Source organism: Ambystoma mexicanum, chromosome 2p (assembly GCF_040938575.1).
Source record: "Ambystoma mexicanum isolate Mex_15411 chromosome 2p, UKY_AmexF1_1, whole genome shotgun sequence".
Classification (NCBI taxonomy): Eukaryota; Metazoa; Chordata; class Amphibia; order Caudata; family Ambystomatidae; genus Ambystoma; species Ambystoma mexicanum.
Window position 1 is genome coordinate 413,148,198 of NC_090923.1, and position 21,340 is coordinate 413,169,537.

Genomic DNA, 21,340 nt, shown 5'->3' on the forward strand with positions numbered 1-21,340 from the left:
ACTGCAGCCAAACTCCTGTTACCTGAAAATTCTACTGCTAAATGCAAGCTACCTCACCCTATGCTTAACCTCTGCATCCACAACATGCATGTATTTGTTGCTCTTTCCGTGCAGTGTTTCTAATTTGTGTCAAAGCTAACTACACATGAATAGATGTTGAGATTGAGCTATTGGGCACATTTCAGGCATCTATTGAGAACAAGGGGAGAACATGTCCTACTGAAGTTTATATAGCCAAAAAGGGATCATCTCTACTCAGTTGGGATGAGCAGGCAAATTTGGGCATTCGCTTTCAGGCCAACCTGAGTGAGCCAGTAAAGGTGGCAGAGGTGGAAGACAAGAGGGCTGTGGAGTTTCCGAAGTGTTCTCTGATGAGATGTGGAGACTGAGGGACTTTGAACATCTAATCAAAGTCAGAGCAAATGCCACTCCAGTGCTTCATATGATGTGGCACTGAGAACTTAATGCTCTGCTGCAGAAAGGCATCATTGAGAGAGAGGAAGGCACAGATTGGTTGTCTCCCATGGTATTGGTTACCAAGAGTTATGTAAATCTAAGGCTATGTGTCAACCTCAGAGACCTCAATAGAAACATAGTTGATCATCATCCCATGTCTGTTATCTCCCAAGTATTGGCTTGGGTAAGCCAAGCTTTTCACAGTAATCCATTTTTCAGCGGCTTATCTCCAGGAACCTCTGGAATTGAAGTGCCAAGATGTTACAGGGTTCATCACCACTGAAGGCACTTCCAAGTTCTCTAGGCTGCTGTTTGGCTTGACTTCGGTGGCTGCAGTATTGCATCAAGTTATTGAGGCAGTTCTCGAGAATATTAAGAACATTGTGATATTCCAGGATGATGTGTCAATTAATGTGAACATGAGAGAGGAGCATGATAGAGTTCTGAGAGAGGTGTTGTGTAGGTTGAGAGAGGCTGGCCTGACTGTTAAGCGCAATAAGTGCAAAATTGGTGTTGTCAATGTTGAAAATTTGGGCATCGACTTTCTGCCAAATGGGTTTGCCCAAAGATCAGTTTAGTGGAGGCCATAAGCCTAGCCCCAAACCCAGGGATAAAGACCAAGTAAAGTCATTCCTGGGGTTTGCAGAATACTATCACAATATTGTGTGCAATTTTGCAGTATTATAACTCCCACTGTTGAGTATAGGGACACATTTGCCACTATAAAGGAGGGCATTTCAAATGTTCCATCATTGGGGAAATGTTTTGATAAGGATAGGACATATCTTATGGTGGATGCCAGTATTTTGGAGCTGGGGCATCATTAACGCACAAGGAGCGTGGTAAGGAGGAATGCATGGTGGCATTTGCGTCTAGACTTTTAAGAGGCGCTGAAAATAATTATTCAGTGGTGGAGAGAGAGGACCTTGCTGTGTATTGAGTGATTCTTAATTTCCAATTTGTTTTTGTGGAGGCAACGTTTTGTGGTCAAAATGGATCACAAGCCCTTGGAGCAAATGCTGGCAGGTGTAGGTTGGAACAATGATTCACTGAGAACATCTAAATGACCATTGGGTTTGCAAGGGTACGATTTTCAGGTGTGCTATTTGTCAGGAAAGAAGAATTCAGCAGCAGATTATCTGTCACATCACCCCATTGAGTCTTCAGAGGGGGAGGCAGAATTTAATGGGTAGGATAAGGTGGCTGCCAGCATTGAGCATGAAGTGTTGAGTGAGGCAGAATGTAACCATGCTGGTGGTGAGGTTGGGGTGTTGAAGTCAGTTGCTGAGTGACAGTGGTAGGCTGGTCCAGAAGGGATGTTCTAGAGAGGAAATTTGAACTATATTTCGAAGTGGAGGATGAGTAATCTTTGGGGGAAAGCTCAGAAGAGGGGTGACATTTGTACCTCCCAACAGTGGCAGAGAAAAGTTGTTGGGTATGGTGCATCAAGGGCACTTAAGGGCAAATGGCACCAAGAGAAGTCTACAGCAGAGTTACTGGTGGTTGATGATGGAGAGGTGTGTGGAGAGAAAGGTAAGGAATTGCATTGAGTGCTTGACCAGTGATAAGAGTAAAGTGGTTCAGGAGACTCTGTTTATTCCTATTAAGGTTCCATCTCAGCCCTGTCAGAAAGTGACTGTAGATGTGATGGGTACGATTCAAGGTTTGGTGGGGGTCCTCAAATAATTTTTTGTAATGGTTAGATTGTGTTTTTTCATGAAGGATTTCCTGTGGAGTTAGTAGCTGATAATGGTGTTTTTAAAGGAATACGCAGTTGTCCATGTGCACACTGCTTGCTACCGTCCCAGCGCCAATGGGTTGGTTGAGTGCGTTAACAGCTTTTTAGAGGGAGATATCCCATTGGCGTTGAGGTCAGGTTTTCCATGGCAGGTTGTATTAAGGCAGATGGTGTGGGGCTATTGAACTACACCACATTCTCTGACAAAGTTGTCCCCTTTTGTTTCACTGAAATTGCGAAAGCCTGACATCAAATTGTGTCCAGGATGAATGGAAATGGCAGTTCCTGCGTTGTCGGACTTTGCAGAGATTTTGAGATTGGTGGGGGAAGTGTAGGTGCATTATACAAGGGTGTTTGATGATTGTTGTAAAGTGAGTCCCGTGACTGGGCGGTAGGCAATTTGGTGTTGGTCAGACATCCCAGGATGGACCTCAAGTGTCTTAAGAGCAAGTCTTTTGTCCCTAGAGGATCACTGCTGCTAGGAATGGGCTGGTTGCTGTGGAAGGTAGAGAAGTGAGGATGATGGGTGGGGCTATTGAACTGCATCACATTCTCTGACAAAGTTGTCCCCTTTTGTTTCACTGAAAAGGCGAAAGCCTGACATCAAATTGTGTCCAGGATGAATGGAAATGGCAGTTCCTGCGTTATTGGACTTTGAGGAGATTTTGAGATTGGTGGGGGAAGTGTAGGTGCATTATACAAGGGTGCTTGATGATTGTCGTAAAGTGCGTCCCGTGACTGGGCGGTAAGTTTTTTTGTCCCTAGAGGATCACTGCTGCTAGGAATGGGCTGGTTGCCGTGGAAGGTAGAGAAGTGAGGTTGATGGGCAGGTTGGTGCCTTATAAAGGCAGGTCTGAGGATGGTCTGGATGGTGTTGGTTGGAGAAGGAGTCAGGTCATGGGGTCAGAGTGAGAGGCTGAAGAGAGTACCCACTCGCTTCAGAGATTTGATATGAGAGGTTGTCCAAAGATTTTGTATGAGTTTAGTCATTGGCCTCATTCAGAGCTTTATTCTACTACTTGGTTTTGTTTTGTATTTCATTCTTTTGATTTCTTCCTCTTTAATGTTTCTTTTCTTTAGCTTTGTCCTTGATTTGAATTGTTTCTGTTTGATTTAAAGGGGTAAGAAATGTTGGGTTCTATGTTTTTGTTCCAGGTTTGTTTACTTCCAACCTGGGCATTCTGTTATTCAGTTGGCTGCTTCTGTGTAGGTGCCATTGCACTCTGCAGGTCTTGAGTGATTAAAATGCTTACCTGCAAGTGCCTCCCGTAATCCTTTCACCCTGCATATCCATTACTCTTCCTGATAAGGGAAAGTGACCTTCCTTAATACAGGACCTTCTAGCCCCTGTATCTACCATGAAGGTGAATATTTTACTACCTATCCTTACACCTACCTGGGGTTCCTCTTCCAGGTCGGCATTGACTGTCAGGACTGGGAACGTCAGGGCTCTCTGTGGGCTGTGCTATTAGGGATAGGTGTTTGACCATAGTAATGGAAAGAAATGTCCCCCTAATAAACTTGCTCCATTATAATGGGATATCGTATCATGTGCTAGGGAGTCCTTGTCCCAGGATTGGGGTTGTGGAGCTTGCTGCTGCATATATGTCACTTCCGAGTTCGGGCCTATATCTGGTATTTGCTGCTGTGGGGATGTCGGGTATTGATACAGAGGTTTTTGTCCTGTGATTGTGGGGAGCCAGGGGCCATTGGGGACATCATTTTTGATGGTGGATGGTTTGTGAGCACACATGTGGTTCCACTGGGATAAGCGCAGGGATAATAAGAATATGTTGGTGTACTCCTGCACTCTCACGCAAAGTGTCCTGGCTAACCACAGGTCCAACACTCTCTTGGTCCCTCAAATCATGGCCTCAAACCCCCAAATCTGTCCCCTTCCTCCTTGGAAATCTCGTCTTCCCCTCTGGTAATTCCACATGCCACTTCTCTTGTCTGGATACCCCTAGTAACCCTCTGCCTATTCTGATGCTTGCCTAGATTTCTGCTGCCCCTCTGAGGGGCTAATGATCAGCGTCACTTTTACACTTTGCTTCACCAACTTCCTCTGTACTAACTTCACTTCAGCCTTCTGCATCTGATCCGCTGTTAGTTTTTCCTTCTCCTGCCGTCTCCTACAAGGATGTACTACGATTACCTGGCTCTCAACCCAACCATTTGCTTCGGTTCCCGCTACCTTCTCTAAATTGTGTTGTAAATCCTTGGGGAGGCCCATCCGTACAATATGATAAAATATTGCTACATTCTTGTCCCAGGGCTCGCCAATTGCCACCATATTTATTGAATCTGATTTATATACAACGCAGGGTCTTCATCTGCCTTCATTGTACGGGCCATAATCAAATTGATATCTGGTGTGTGTGGGTAGGCTGACCTTAACGGTCCTCACACTCTTGCTCGACAGTCATTAAACTGTGCTCCATCATGATTATCATTATTTATCTATACCCCTGGATACTCCACCTTCCTCCATATGTCATCTGCTTGATCTCCCAACAAGGCAGTGAATACACTTTTCATGTCCCCCGTTGCCAATATAATTCCAGAACTCTGTTTTTGTAATGCATTTATCAAATTGCCTACCTGAGCCGTGAGTGAGGGTAATGCTTTCATTAAATTGTTTCTGTCCATGTGTTGCCAGGGCACATATTGTGCCCTGCAATGTCCCTTGTGTAACAGTGGGAGCGGAGTGGCTGACTGTTTACCCTGTACCATTCTCCCTAACATCTTTCCCTTCGCTAAGGCCATTTGACCTGGTCATGTCCTAAGCCTCGGCCCCCATAAGCTCTCCAGCTTCAGGGTTTGTAACAGTGGTACCTCGTCCTCCTCCTCCTCCCCTGCCCATCGTCTGACGCCCACTCATCTTCCTCTTCTGAAAACTCTGCACCACTGGCAGTTTGAGTCGAATCATAATCTACACTGACAGCTTGCAATGGACCCTCTGGGTGCCTCCCACCATTGGGGTCATCTTCCCTTTCAGCTACCTGCATGTCCTTAATCACCCTGCAATCAATTGGGAACAGAATGTCACCTGCTCTGAATGCATCTGCATCTGGCATGGGTAATATAGCTCAGTGGCAACATGCTCGTCTTGGAAGCAAGATGAAGCAGGACAACACAGGTTTGAATCCCGGGCTTAGAATCCTCTTCAGTACTAAGTGTGTTTTAAAAAAACAATTATAACCTATCGTCACTCTCTGCCTCTTCCCCTTGTCCTGCTCTGCCTCTGTTCTATGGAGCACTGTTTCTAATTATCTCCACTCCCTGTGTTCTACTTCCATGACTAATGGGTCACAAGCAGATTGAGTAATTGGGATTGTTGTACCCTTCTGCGGGTTTTAAGGGGAAACACCTATATAGGGCAGGGCTGTAGGGACTACGCCAGGTATAGGTATTACCCTTGTCTGTTCCTTTTGTTCCTCTGGGGAATCTTCTTAATCCTCGACCATTCTCCATAGTTTAAGAATGCCCTACCTACTTCTCAACTTTTTTCCTTTGTACTTCCCGGCCAGATACGTATACATATGCCCTAGAACGTCCTTACTGTTTGTACCTTCTTTGGGTCACAGCATATACATTCCTCCTTTGTTACCTACAACCCAATCACAATGATATTTGAGTGAAAGCATGGAATACATATATTCAAGAGGGGTGCCCATAATGTTTCCTTTTTATCTTCTTATAAAAAACTACTTATTTCTAAGCTAGACAATCCTGCAAATCCGTTCGCACCTGCCCTCCAAACGCTGCTCACCCTCACCACGCCCCTGCTCATCTCTACCCTTTCACCTACACACTCTCTACCACACACTTCTATTCATACAATTGGGTAGCCACTGCCCCACGCCACAACAATTTTATATACCCATTATACCACAATTAATACCAAAAATGCCATGAAACCTAAAAATACACTTATTTACGCAATGGTGGACACCCTTCCTCTGTCACCTAACCTAGGGATGAGGGAATTCCCCCTCTTCATGCCCTTTTATGTTGGGCAGAGGGATCCATGGCCCTCTATATAATGAACCACTATGTCTAGCCCTGCCTTCCATCTTATATGAGGGGATCCTGTTTCCTCTCTTTTCTTTTATCACCATTATATGAGTTAGGACGTCCTCTTTCCTCTCGTTGGAGGAGATCCCTTTGGCCACTATTCCAAAACCAATATATATTGCCACATGGTTTGTTCTTTCCACACTGTCACAATCGCCCAACTTCCCATGCCATCACCCCCCAGTGTTTTCTCCCGCAAAGGTGCACTTACATCTACACGCTCTCCAGAGTACCTCCTATGCGGGGCCCCCATCAATTCACCTTCACAACTGGGCAGAATGCCCGGCCTTATGGCAAACTGTGCCCAAAAACAACTCCTCAAGTCATGCATGTAGGACCAGTCACTGTAGGCGGGCGCCATGTGCCCAGGTGCATAGTGGGGCAGCTCCCGGCCTCACGGAGAGTTTGGGAAGATGTCTGGGTCACTAGCTTTGTAGGGCGTCAGACACAAAACCCGAAAATGAAAAACAATTCCACTTATGCCAAATAATCAATGCACCTTTTGCGAGGAAAACAAGGTTTAATTACATGTAAAAGTATCAGACAGTCCTGTAGAACCGAACTAACACAGAGCTCGCTCCACCTAGAGATGTTACATCTTTTATAGCGGATAGACCGCAAATTAACAGAACTATACATAAAAATGAGTCCAACATAATCCTGCACTCCGCGTTGACTAACACCTATCTACACTTCTAATAGTCCCTTATAGTCCATTACCCTATTGGTCACACATTATCTAAACACATTCTCGTAAACATGTGGACACCTTCGTCTTACAAATTGATTGGCTACCAGGTACATTCTTGCCATAATATATTTAATTGCTGAATAAACATTCTTTACTGCCACGTGATTTTCACCCTTATGTTGGAGTCGAATCAAAGTGTGAAGAACGGGGCCAACTCTGCTTTCATAATACAATAGGCCTCGTCATCATACCAGGCACTGTGGCACGCACAGGCAGATTCCTGACCTTGTAAATGAATGTATTGGCATCACCTCTGCTCCTACTGTCCCAAATCACGGTACGGCCCTAGCATGTCTCCTCCCTTATCTCTCTGGGAACCCAGGTACCTATGGATGATGCTATCAGGACACCAGTCTTATGTTTGAACTTCGCTTATGTGATCATCCCCTAGAGGGCATTGCCTGCAGTTCATATAGGATGGCCACCCATTGAGTGAGGGCAGTAGTGCTCTAAATCTTCATCAGGCTTCTTGGCATCACAAAACCGTGTGCCCTATTCTCATGAATGTAATCTTCAAAGGCACAATCCCGCCCTTCCTCCCCTTGACGCAACAATCCCTTCCCAAAGCCGCTGAGCTCTTCAGCTGGACTCAATTAACTGTTATCGCCACAGTTCGGCTACCTGTGACCTTGCCAGCATAGCTTCTTTCTGGGGGATGGACAGGGGATTCGTATCTAAATCACCTAAACAAAGCCGCGTGAGGACTGGTTTTCATCCTTTCGCAAGCTCGTCCTCTAACCAGCCTTAGAATCCCTATCCCACGGAACTCGTCTGTACTACACTTCCCTAAGTCCATCTCAAACGCCTACTTCTATCAGCTTTCTACAAGCACATCTTCTGAGAATACTTTTCCCTATACTATTAGTAAAGGCAAGCAACGTCACCCTATTCTTAAACTCTGCAACGTCAGCGTGAATTCATTTGTTGCTCTTTCCTTGTAGCAGTGTTTTTAATATGTGTCAAAGATAACTATTAATGAATACATGTGCATTCTGCCACACCCACCAAAAATCGCTAAATCTTTGCTACCTGCTACTATGTCTTGCGCAATCTGAATCTCTTTGCCTGCCTAGGGTGTTGCACTTGCATTCCCAGCCCAACAAATTAGTAAAGGAAATTGCAAATATTTCATTGAAAACGTATAGACAGATATGTGAAGTTGATAATGTCAAAAAATGAGAATGTTAATGGCATTAACATTGGAATTAAAGGGTTGGAATAAGGGCAGGTACACTGGAGAAGTATATTTAAATGAAGAAATAGATGTATATTATAATCTATTATTATTATTTTTGTATTCTTTATACACAATTAAATCAAAAATACACTTACATTATTTCATCAGTTAGTGCTAACAACCCCATAGACACATGCCTGCTTTTGGCCTTAATCAACGCATATTGTTATGTCTTTCCCCCATTGCTTGTATTGATTTCAATATGGGACGATAGGAACTGCCTAAAGCTCGAAAGGAGAACATAGAAGTTTTACTAGTGGAATAAACCGTATTTGAAGAAATGCAAGACCTTCAGGGGCTGATTTTGATGGAGTCTTGTACGTTTCTGATGGTGTTTGTTTTAAAGCCGCTTTTACGATAATGATCACTTTGATCACTTCCTAAAGTGCCTTTAAAGCTGTAGCAACACAAAGAAATATGTGTTGAACCTCCTATGTTCCTAGTATTATCCCACAGTGTCTCATGGCGACCATAGGCCCATTATCTATGCATATTTGTTTTTTGTGCAGCACTTATATTTGTGCCAATCAGATATATCAACCCCTTAATGCAGTGTGCTTTGCCTCTAATGTTTCATAAGCAAGGAAAATAACCATCATAAAAAAACCATCACCTACCAGTCCTCTGGAGGTCTCTGTAATATAATAGTGCCCTCTGCTGGATGCTATCATGTGACGCTGCTGATTAAAACAAGATCAGCAGCCTGTGATTGTTCATTCTTGCCAGTGTGTTCCAACAGGCTGCAACAGACCACACACAAACTGATTTAGCAACTTCCTTAGAGAGCAGACACAACTAGGGACGTCATTTCACCAAAATGCCAGGGGTAGCTGAAGTGACATCGCACGACACTTGACCTCTGGTGATATCACAGGAAGTGATGTCATTTGACCCCACCCTGAAGCGACATCAGGGGAAGTGATGGAACACAACCTTTCACCCCTGGACAAAACAGGAATTGGTATCACATAGCATTGTTTCTAAGTACACTATGAAAAATATGGTTACGATATCACTGTAAAGTGATATACATTTCATACAAGAATGGATCCCCATATGTATCATTGATATCAGTGCCTATAGGCCCATATTACCAAATTACTGCGAATGTAAGCAGACGTCCAAGGCCAAACGATAATGATGTGTTATTATATAGCACTCACGCTTAAGATCATCATATAGAACAAATATACATACAATATCACCGAACCTGTGCTGGCACTCATTTATCAACTTCAGCAGGATGAAAGGCTGAGTGGACCTTGCCGGGCGTGGAACATGGAAACTGCAGATCACACACACATTGCAGCAGCGAGCGCTCAGCCCACTAAGCTTTCTTACCGGCTATAGCTATTAGAAAACCAGCCACTTCAGAAACAAAGAGCCACATGCTGCTGGCAACAGCCCAGGAGCATCAATTAAATATAAATTTATTTTAGAGGTAGTAAGGTAGACCACAGGCCTAAATGACGTCCCTGGACACAACACACCTGCAGGCCTCTTGCACTCTCACATTGCATAAGTGCATAATCATATAAGAAGCACTGTGGGGATAGCTCTGGGGCAACAGGTTATCGTTGGAAACAGAAACAACGCACAACAACACAGGATCGAATCCTGTTCCCCCACTTAGAGACTGGTCTCTGGTATTGAGTGCGATACAAAAGAATAATCAATTTAAGGTGCCAGCGCAGAATTCTGGTTGCTAATTGTAAAAGCAAATGGATGCTATGGTGCTGTTTAGGTCTTAATTGCAGATCTGCTGCCCTGCTCATCAGTAGGGAATTCTGGAAAATGGTGTCGATACTACACACATGAGACATGTATCAGAACGTAATGTCTCTGCCTCAAAGTGATTTCCATGGCATTCTTACTTTTAGAGATTTGCTCTTGATACTGTAGTTTTAGTATGCCAGGAGGCGGACATGGCCTTTAACGGCCCGCCAGTTAAGATCCAACAGAGCATCTTTGGTCTGATACGGGAGGGCCTCTCTTTTCATAGTAGGGCACAGCTGGCAATTATTCACTGCAGAGATAATTAAGCTAGCGCTAAGAAATGAAAGCAAAACTGCATCCATCTCTAGGTCTGGGATTGGACAACACCAAATAGCCAGACTTCACCTTACATCCCCACGTTCAAACGACAGTTGCAGTTACTTGGAACCAAAGAGATACTAGCATATCTACTCATAATCCAATGAAAACCTGGCTGAATGGTGACACATTTGGCGTGCAATAGAAAAAACAAATGGAGATTTAAAACCTTAAAATGCAAAATTCAGTCAGAATTCCATTCCCTAATACATTTGGAGAGCAAAAACAAGATGATTCTGAAAGATATGGTCAACTATACACTATGTATTGAACAATAAAATAACAATTCAGAGCATAACACAAAGCATGTAGGGATCACCTTAAAAGAAGCTCTTGAGCTGGTCGACCAGAGATCACACATGGGATGGAAGCACGATATGGGTAAAAGGCTAGAGTAATCATGCATTTAGACAGTGATCATTATAGACTAGAGAAATAAGCACAGGAGGACAGGTAGCTCAGCCCCTCCTAATCACCCACAAACGTCTGTGTATGTGTGTTTCTTCTCCGCATTCCAAAACTCTATCCATAGTTACTTACCGACATTTCCTTTGCAGTCCTTTGGAATGTTATAAAACATGCATGTGTACTTTATGTGGTAGTAGGACATGTTATCAAGGTAAAACAGTGCATGGTTTATCAATGAACTCCACAGAGAGTACTTCTTCAGATTTAGGACACTTGCTTAAATAGAGTGGGCCTTGTGGGCATCTATTTTTATATATCAAATGCTCTGCAGTCATGTGAGTCGAAATCAGGGTCACGACAGTAAATGAATATAATGCATGCTATCAGACAGTGATTAACACTTCTGAGAGATGAGATATGATATGTTGCAGATCAGAGGTGAATATTCAAGCTCATTATAGAATGCTCACAAAGGACCACATCAGAGCATTCAAATTGGAGAGAACTCATGTTAGCAAAAGTGGTAGCATGGTACAACATTCAAAATCCCCAGTGGTGATGATAAAACTTGGCCCGATCTAGAATAGTAAAATATGTTCCCAAAACCACATACATCCACTTTAGATATCTAAATTACCCATGAGTAAAGTGGGCCTGATTCACCAAAGGAAATAAAGGTACAAATTACTCACATTTTCCCGCAACTCTCTGAATAATACCTATGCGACCCTGTAGAGACATTCACAAGGATACAGCTGTGTTAAGTACTTTGCACCTTTAGTGAATTGGTTGCATTTTACTCATTTGTCAGTTACAATTTAAAGTATCTGCACGTGCTTGGGGAGGAAACTGACTTCTAGATGTTTAAAATCCAGTAGTTGAAAATAGTTTAGTTCCCGAGAATGATGAGACCATGAAAGGACCCTCCCATGCTATAATACACAGGCCTTCCAACAAGGCAATCATTGCCCCTGTGGTGGTCTGCGTTGTCCCATTGATCTGCATGTCTGAGGCGACGTTGTGTGGATGTGGACTGAGGCTGGTATCCAATTCTTTTGGCTCGCCTATAAAGTGTGCTCCAGGGCATGAAGTACACAACAATGATTGCTTTACAACTGCACAACTCTCAAATGTGCGTCGATTTGGGCTCTGTGGGCCCTTCATGCATATCCTGTGGCAACGTGGCGAGCCTGGTTGAGTGATTCTGAAACTGTGCAGGTTGTCTGTAAACACAATGTTGTGAAGCTGCTGGGGATGAAGAAATAGTTATCCTATTAGTGTCATTTCTGGGGGGTGGAGGCACGTTCCTATGCGAGGCCAGGTGGGGGCGTTGTAACTAATGATTTGACAGCTTGCGTAGAAACAAAAGCTACATTGTTTTAAAGTTGATTTCCATGATCTGAGGAGTTTAAAAAGCGTTAGCATAATGTCTTTCTGCGTAATTTAGGTGTACCCTGCCTGGGGTTCTACAATACGTCGGGGCAGCATGGATAAAATACATTGCTTGTTACTTTGTAGGGAAGGATTTTTAAAGATCATGTTGTAAATTTGCTACAAATGTTTTGATAACCATTTATTTTAACTTTTGTAAGCACATTTTCCGCTGTCACACTTTTTGTACTGACCAGTTGATCAAACACATTAAGATTGATGATGATGATGGTGGGGGCGGTTTATCTTCGGTCCTGTTGACCCGGCTACTGGTAATGTTTCCTCAATGTACCCATGTCATTCTTAGCAAGGCAGCGATCTGCATTTGGTCTGCCACACATTTGTGCATTCATGTAACGTAGCTGCAAGCAGTAAGGACAAGCATACTCACTCACGGCGCCCATTTCCCGTTTCAGCCTCCATGTATTCAGGGCTTCAGCGTGACGCGCCGGACCTCGGAGACATCATGGCCCACCCTGACTACATGGAAGGAAACGCTGAGCTGATTAAGCCTAAGAAGCTCCTGAACCCTGTGAAAGCCTCCAAGAGTCACCAGGAGTTGCACCGAGAACTGCTAATGAACCACAAAAGGTGAGTGAATAAGCCGGCAATGTCTCCTAAAACACCCGGGGCATCATTCATTGTACCTGGTGACCCGGTCCACCTTCGTGTTGTATTTTTTAGAAAGACCCCCATTTGCCACTGATTGTGGTGTTGTTTTATTTCGCCTCAGCCACCGATTCAAAAATATGAAAATACAATGAATGGAGGTCTTTGATGGAAACACCAGAAGGCACACATTAACGGAAATAAAAGAATAATAGCGGTCTGTGGCGTATCATTAGCCAATCAAGCTCATTTGCATAAGCCACTCTGGAGGCTGGAATTCCTCCATTCCAACTGTACTCTGCTAACGGGCTGTGTGCCCTATTAGCCACATTAAGGTTGGGCACCCTAACCCTCCACGGGTGTTGTAATCTCCTTTTCTCTTCTGTTCTCACCATCTTCGTTCTTGTCTGTGCAGTGATCCATGGTGGTAAACTATGCTGTGAACCGTGTTGGCAGCTGTGCTTTTGGACACCGCTGTTTATAGGGGCTACACTTAAACCTAAGGTCTCTCATGCCAAACAGAGGAAGTTCGGCCATCTTTGTGAGGGGTTGCATAGAGTGCAATGTAAATAAAACTGGTACTGTGAGTTTTAGCTTGGGAAACATGTAGAAATGTTTATGGGAAACTATCAGAAATAGGAATATATTTCACTGAGGCTTTTCAGTGACATCTGAAGTCACTATCATGAGTGCTTTTCGAGTTGCACATGGTGTCAACCAATGAAATGGTGATGTCTACAAAGGTTGGGAAAGCTAATGTTAAGGTATCCAATAGTAACACAATGTAAACTCTACAAGGTTGGGGATGCCATCGTTAAGAAACAAACAACTAATGGAAATATTTCCCTAATATAAAGAAAATCTACCAAACTACAAATGAAACTTTAAACTCACACTACACCACCACATAAGAAGACTCATTCGAACAATAGCATAGATGTGAAATACCTACTAAAGTGTTGTGAGTTAGCGGTGTAGTGTATATATTCAACATGGCAACAAGTGCATGGCCAAGGAGTATGGCCACATGGCTGTACCAGTCACAAGTGTAAACTGAGAGGCTTCAGTAACGAAGTTAGACAGTGGGTCTGCTTACTAGAGGACATCATATAGGCAAATGCTATATCAGATTTAGAGTCGAGCGATTAGCAAGAAACAGCCAAGCTTGGAGACCTGGGAGACAGCTCTAGAATAATCAGTGCCCACCCCTCGACATAAAAGGTGTACAGAGTGGGTAAGTGTGGAGAGATTCATTGGAGACTTTTTCCCTTCTCTGTTAGAGAACATAGATATTAAATAAGAGATAACATTGGACCGCATAACATGAGAGATAATGATTTGATCTCTGACATGTCAGTATAAGGTTAAGATCCTAACCGCGGCACATAAGCGGAAGATTTTTTACATTGGAACAGAACATCATGTTTACCAAGATTTTGGTTTGGATACCCAGCAGCATAGGACAAGTGTTGAAGAGGTGAACACAGCTTGCACTCATATTCAGTATTGCAGTGGGCAAAGCTGTTCATATAAAGGGGAATATATTGCTTTTGAAGGAGCGAAAGGCCTGCATGCATTACAATGACACTATGACACATGGCTGACCTTTCTCAATCCTGTAGTGTGTGGACAGCTGTGGTTCTGCTATTTGGAATCAAGCCTGATGCAGCACTATTGGGCTTACTGTATCTGTTCATATGTCTTTTATGTCTTTTATTTAGATCACTGGTGGATCCATTAAAATAATCACAATACAACAAAGGGAACTCATGCACATACAGGCAGGCATCAAGAAAGCTTTTGAATACTGTTATGCAGACATGGATCCGCAGCAAATTAGAGTGGGCCGCCAGCAGAATCGGTTGGACGAGGCAAGGGTTCCGACCTTGAGCGAAGAGGATAGGCAAGGGATGGGTGCGCCATTGGATTCTGCAGGGATGGACTAGGTATTTGCAAATGTGACATGATTTCCTAGTGGAATTCTAATAAGGATATGTGGAGGAACTTGCACCAAAATTGCTGGCAATGTACAGGCAATCCCTGGGAAGAGGCACTGTGTTTGACAAATTGAGTGAGGCAATAGTTCTACCGATACCAAGGCCCAGGAAAGACACATTGACTGTGTGGCATGTCAGTCCTTCATCAAGATTAAAGCAAATAAATAATAACTGAGCAAAATACGTGTGGGGAGACACTTTATGGTGATCTAGGGGATAATCCATGTGCATCCATCTGGATGCATCACATGAGGAACAATATGCAATTTCTTAGCTCCACAGCCATTACATGATGGGGATGCTAGGAAGGTTTGGGCAAGGCCCATCATTAAACCACTGGGTTTATTTTTTGTGCACAGAACAAAAAGCCAGGATAAAATAACACAATGTCTCGGAAGTGGCTTGTGGGCACAGGAAGATCAGACGTGAGTCCACTAATGGCTCTAATTTCTGCCCTTGCCATGGAACTGCATGCTTGCCTTTTTAGGAAAATATTTGCTAAGAATAAAATGAGCCTGGTGAAGTAGCAGTATATAATCTCTGTGTGCCTATGAAGTTTGTTGCATGTGCAACTGCTAGACAGAAAGTTTAGGGAGATGCGAGAACTATTAGAGACGCTAGGCATGATTCCTGGAATTTGGAGAAACTGGTTAAAATTGATCATGGACATTTATGCTTGCAATGTCTGTTAGTAGATATCGGGTTTGGAAAAAAGCAGCCGACTTATGGCTAGAGTTCCCTATGACACTTGTGGGCAGGGTGGCACACACCATAATGATCATTCTACCTGTGACATTATAAGTATTTCAAAAAATGCCAATGCATATCCTGAAGTCTTTCTTTGGTATGATAGTACTGGAGTGCAAGACCAGAATACTTAAACTTTCATACTTATTTGAGGGAGGGCACCCCTGAATTTCTTTGCATAAGGAGTGAGTTATTCCCTGGTTTAGTATGGACAATCAGGACCCAGTGACAGAGTGAATGTGGGCAGCGGTTGCCATTTTCTCACTGCTGTATATCCCTATTTTTTCTTATTCTGGGCAGCAAGCATATAATCTCCCTGAATATGTGAAAACCCTGCTACAAATCTGATAGATGAAAATAAGAATGATCCTCACAAGGTAATTTACAAATCAAATGTTGCATGATGGGCAGCAACTAAAAGATGGCATATAGTTGTTTTTCCCACTTGTGTCACTCCAGCCTAAACAAATTAGAGCCTCACTGAGGTCCCACCAGTATGCCCCTTTATCAGAATCACATATATTTGCACTGCTTACAGGGATAATAGATGATTACCTTGCACATTAACCAGGGTTTCTCTGTCTGCAAATCATGGTTGACTGTTATACAAGATGGAGATTTTAGAGGCTCTAAACACATAATACATGATTATATTGCCCCAGCAGCCGAGCAAAGACAAGGAACATAATGTGCAGGTTACTAGACTGTTACTAGAGGTTGATGTCCTTCAATTCAAGCATGCAGCACATTGCATTCACTGCTTTTTCTGAAACATTAACTTGAATGTTGAAAGTGGCATATGTGTCCTTAACCTGCAAGGGATATGCTCCTGTACCTCCCTAGGCACCCCAACCTCCCCTATACTCTTCCAATATTGTTGGGTACAATTGTGCAAGTGCTCAGTGAAACAATGATAAACAGGAATAGTATTTATTAATGTCGATGCCCAAAAAGATTGAATGAAAAACATTGTACATTGATTCTTAGTTGTTCAAGGACTATTTCCATACACATAATCCTTTGTAGGACAAGCATATGATATTGTAATGTTGTTCTGCCACTATAGGGTAATGTTAGCAATGCCAAAGTAGAGGTGGCTGACAATGACAATATCTCAAACTCTTTAGAGGGCAAATTCAACTGTTTTCTAATGTTACCCTCATATGTTATGTTATATTATATTATATGGAATCTATATAGCACCTAATGCCATTGGTAGGTCCTCAAAGTGCTGTGGAGGAACGCCCCCGGAGGACAAAAGTCCGAGGCATGAGAAATGAGTAGAGGATTTTAGAATGCGTGTGTGCATTTTAGCCACTACGAAGGTAGGTAGGGGTGATTAAGTCCCTGCTAGTGACACATGGAGATTTGGCTAGTGGATGAGTTCTGTGACAGGCTGTTGGGAGAGAATGTGACTCAAGGAGACTGATATATGCCTAGCTGGACTGAATTTCTTTGTGTGACTCAGCTGCATACTAGTGGCAGAGGTGATGTGCGAAATTAAGTTGACTAGTGAATTATTGCAGATGCATGCAGGTGGGTGGCCGTGACCCAGGAGTGATACAGCTATGTTCGATTGAGATGGAGTTCTACATGTGCCAGAGAGTCATGGCAGATGCCTAGTTGTGATGAGGGTATGCAGATTGTGTAATATTGGTCGACTGGAATCCTTTCTGCGCATGCTAGGTACCGTCATGATGTCTCCTCCTGTGAATCCTTGGAGACCCCCACCTACCTGTCAGGGGGCGATAGTTTGCCCAGGAGGAGTATTGGGTTCGTCAAGATGCAGATGGGAAGAGTGTCTTCAGTGCCTTCCGGAAGGTGAGGTGTTCCTCTATATGGAAGATTGTAAATGGGATTAAGTCTCAATGATGGAGCTTGGATGGAGAAAGAGGATCCCCCTATTCTGGTTGATTTAGTGACTGGGATGACAAGGAGGAGAGCTATGCCTGATGTCAGGTTTTTGCTGGGCCTGTAGGGTGGGAGCTTTTGTTCTAGATATTCTGGGCCTGTGTTTTGCAGAGTATGGTGGTTGATGCACATTGCCTTGAAGGTGGAGTGTTGCCCGATCCGAAGCCAGTGAAGGACACAGAGGGTGGGAGTGAAGTGTTCTCTGGGCCCTAGGGCCATAAGGAGCTTTACTGCAGTGTTTTGAACCCATTGGAGTGTTCTATGTTGTGTTGCAGGGGTGCCCAGGAGAAGGGTGATGGCATAGTCCAGGCAAGGGAGGATAATGGCCGTGATCACTGCGACTCTGTGTGGGAAGGTCAGGTAGGGGAAGATGCATCAGAAAATGCATAGGTGTCAACAGCAGGATTTTGACACTGAGTTAATGTGTTGTGATAGGGTCAGATCTGAGTGCATGGTGCATCCAAGGTTCATTACTGAGTTTGAGGTGGGGGGCTGGGGGAAGACGGCAGTCTTCCCGCAGATCATGATTTCAGATTTTCCGTGGTTGAGAAGGAGGGGGTTAGCAATCATCCAGTGGTTGATTTCTGTGAGGCATGATGTGAGGTCGGGGGAGCAGTTGGAAGGGTCCTTTGGGATCTTGAAGATGATTTGGGCATCATCAGCATAGTTGTAGTAATACAGGTTGTGTGAATGAATAATAGTGGGGTGTGGGGTTAGGGAGAGGATAAAGAGCAGAGGAGAGAGAAGAGCCCTCTGGTACTCCGTGACTAACAGGCCGTGGCGCCAAGGGGAAGGGAGGCATGTGTATTATTTGGGGTTTGTTGGTCAGGAAGGAGCAGATCCATAAAAAGGCTGCATCCCTGATGCCTCGAGATAATGCCTCGAAAGTCTGATGTTCCTTTGCGATCATCCCAGAAGGAGACTAGGCATGATTCAGTTCCTCGTAAAGGTCTAAAGCCAGGTTGGGTGGAGTCAAGGAGGAGGTTGGTTTCTGTGACGAGGCATAGCTGGCTGTGGGCTGTTCAGTCAATAAATGTAGCTATGAAACGGTTGTTTGAGATGAGTCTGTAGATGTCTGGTCGGAGGGGCTCCCGGATGGGTTTTTCGAGCAGGTGACATTTACGAGGCCTTGAAACTGCTGGGAAAATGCCCAAAGTGAGTGATGACTCGATGATCGATCTGGCTTTGTTGCTGGAACAGGTTGAGGATAGAATTTCTTTTAGAAGAGATTGGGGGAAGGTATCTCCAGGGGATCCTCATAGCTGGCTGTTAGCAAGCAGCTTTAGGAATCCTGGGTGGGAGATAGGAGAGAAGGAGAATAGCGAGCAGGTGGAGGCCGTGTCTGGGATCCTGGACATGGACGCAGGGTGGCGGGGCACGAGAACACTATTTTAGTGCAAGAGGTGCGGTTCTTTCCAGGGCCATGTGGTGGAAGTGGTCAGAGAGAGAGTCACAGAGGGCTTGGATGTTGGATGGGGAGGAGAAGGTGCAAAGAGGGGCCTTAAATTTGGAGATGATCTTATGGAGTTCCCTACAGATGTTTGGGGCATTGGTGATTCTAGTCCATTAAAAAGATTTTTTGGCCTTGTGTATTTCTGTCCTACAGGTTTTGAGCTGCAGGGCGTAGGTTGTTCTGTTGTGTGGCTAAGGCTCTGCTCGCATCTGCATGCAAGGATATGGTTTGGGGTTTTTGAGAGATTTGTGAGCTGAGGAGAACCATCTGGGGGAGTGGCTATGTTTGTTGGAGATGGGTCTAATAGGGGTGATAGGGCTAAGGGCTTCAGAGAGCCATTGGTCGACATGAATGATTGATAGCTAGCCTGGCTGAAGTGGAAGGGAAGCAGGTAGGGAATCAGCCAGGTCCGGGGTACTTTGACCTTGTTCCATATGGGGAAGCCGGTGGGGCGTTCTGGGACTGTCAGGGGGACAGAGGGGTCTACGGTCGAGAGAGTAATGAAAATGGCTGCATGGTCTGTCCAGAATAGTGACTGAGGCGGTAGTCTAGTGATCATTTCAGGAGAGCTGAAGATTGTGTCTAGGGTGTGGCATGCAGAGTGTGTGGGGCATGATACTAGTTGTGTCAGATGAAACAATTCAAGGTTGTCAAGAATGGGTTGTGTCATGGGCTTATGAGGGACATCGAACCAGATATTGAAATCCCCATAGTGAGGGAGGGGTGAGAAACCAGGATGGCAGCTAAAGAGTTCCTGAGGTTATAAGTACCATTTCTGTTGCAGCCTGGTGTCAGTAAATGAGTAAGAAACTTTGAGTGTGTGTGGGGATGATGACAAATTTTACTCTGAGGGATTCTCAGTCAGTGTTGCATGCTTGTTCCTTGGAGTGTGAAATGGAGAGGTGGGATCTGTAAAGGATAGTAGTGCTAGCTGAAACTCATGAGGCTTCATATCCTGCCAGGAAATGCCATCATGAAACTTGACGAAATTGAATTGATCCTAATACTGGAATCCTTCCTGACAGATGAGGTCATAATTGAAGCTACATGGTATGTCAACACATAGCTATGGCAAACCCGCTTGGTAGATCTTGTGGGGGATTATTAGTAGCAGCGAAGCAACAATGGGTGAGTTCACTAGATTACACATTTTCCCTTGTCCCTTGTAATCACGTTTTGAGACTATCCACTCGATACGATCTGGTCTCGCTGCTGATTATCTGTACGCCAATTATAAAGAAATGAATCAGGCAGTTATTATTGAATGGTTGGAAAGTATTCTAACGCATAATCAGACCGAACTAAGGCAAAACCATGTGTTGTTGGCTGGCGACTTCAACACAGATTGACTCGGGGGAGACTCTTACACAAATGACACCCTCAGTGGAATGGGGAGGAAGTTCGAAAGTTTCTTGAGAGAGTGGGTTCTTGCTCCACTAAATGGAGACGTAATGGTGATTTGGACGGGAGCCCTACTGGCACCAGGGTAAGCAGGCCTTTAGAATCGATATTATTTTTGTTCCATGGGACTGTTCCAACGTGCTGTGCAATTCTGTGTCATAGAGGCCAAACCTAGTGATCATTCAATACTGTGGGGCGAGTTTGCATGCTCACAGCAGGAAAAATTGTAAGACATGAGGTGAGTCTTACAGTAAACAAAGCCGAAAAAAAACGAATAACATGGAATGAAATAAGTATGGAGAGGTTCATGCTTCTATTTGAGAAAGCATGGTATAGAATGAGAAACGAGGCCATGGAGACGGTACCCCTAGATGCCCTATTTGTTAAAGGGCTGCATGACACAATAGCAAGTATTAAAACCACAGGCTTTTGCACAACTATTGGAAAGGGTATCTACATCCCCAAAATTCAAGAATTAAAGTGCAAGATGAGAAGGAACATCCATAACCTCAAAAGCTCAAACTTGAGCTGCCCCGAACCCTCGTTAGGTAAAAGAGAGAAAAAGTAGAACCTTAGGAATGGCATGAAAAACGTACAGTGATGAGACCGCAGAGAGCAGGGGAGAGCATTCTGTCTGCTATCTTGAATAAGTCAGATAAGAATTGTTGGCTGATTATAAAAGAGAGAGAGAATAACCAGGTGATCCTCCAGGACTGTCCCGTCTCAGAGCACTCATGGGTGACATACTTTTTCCAGTTTTACAGCCCTAGCCTCCCATTGTGTGATCTGGAGGGTGTGGGGGGGATCATGGGACTTTGACTTTGATTGTTATGCTATCGCAGTCATTATTAAAAAGCCTAGCCGCTCGAGGGCATCAGGCCCGAGTGGGCTTTTTAAAGCAGTCCTTAAGACTGATACTAAGCTCTGGGCTTCCATCTTATATAGAGTATTTAAATCTGCCCTTATACATAAAAAATTCATGGCACACCACGATTGCGGTGTCCATCTATAAGAAGGGGTACAAATATAG

General features: G+C 44.1%; 1 protein-coding gene across 2 annotated transcripts in view; it reads left to right on the forward strand.

Moving 5' to 3' along the window:
- Window positions 1–21,340, forward strand: part of FAM107A (family with sequence similarity 107 member A) — a 1,685,791-nt gene that overhangs the window by 1,377,022 nt on the left and 287,429 nt on the right. For both annotated transcript variants that reach the window (XM_069643755.1, XM_069643756.1), the window contains one exon: window positions 12,609–12,783. In XM_069643755.1, the coding sequence (XP_069499856.1) occupies window positions 12,609–12,783 (175 nt within the window). The remainder of the gene's footprint in view (window positions 1–12,608; window positions 12,784–21,340) is intronic.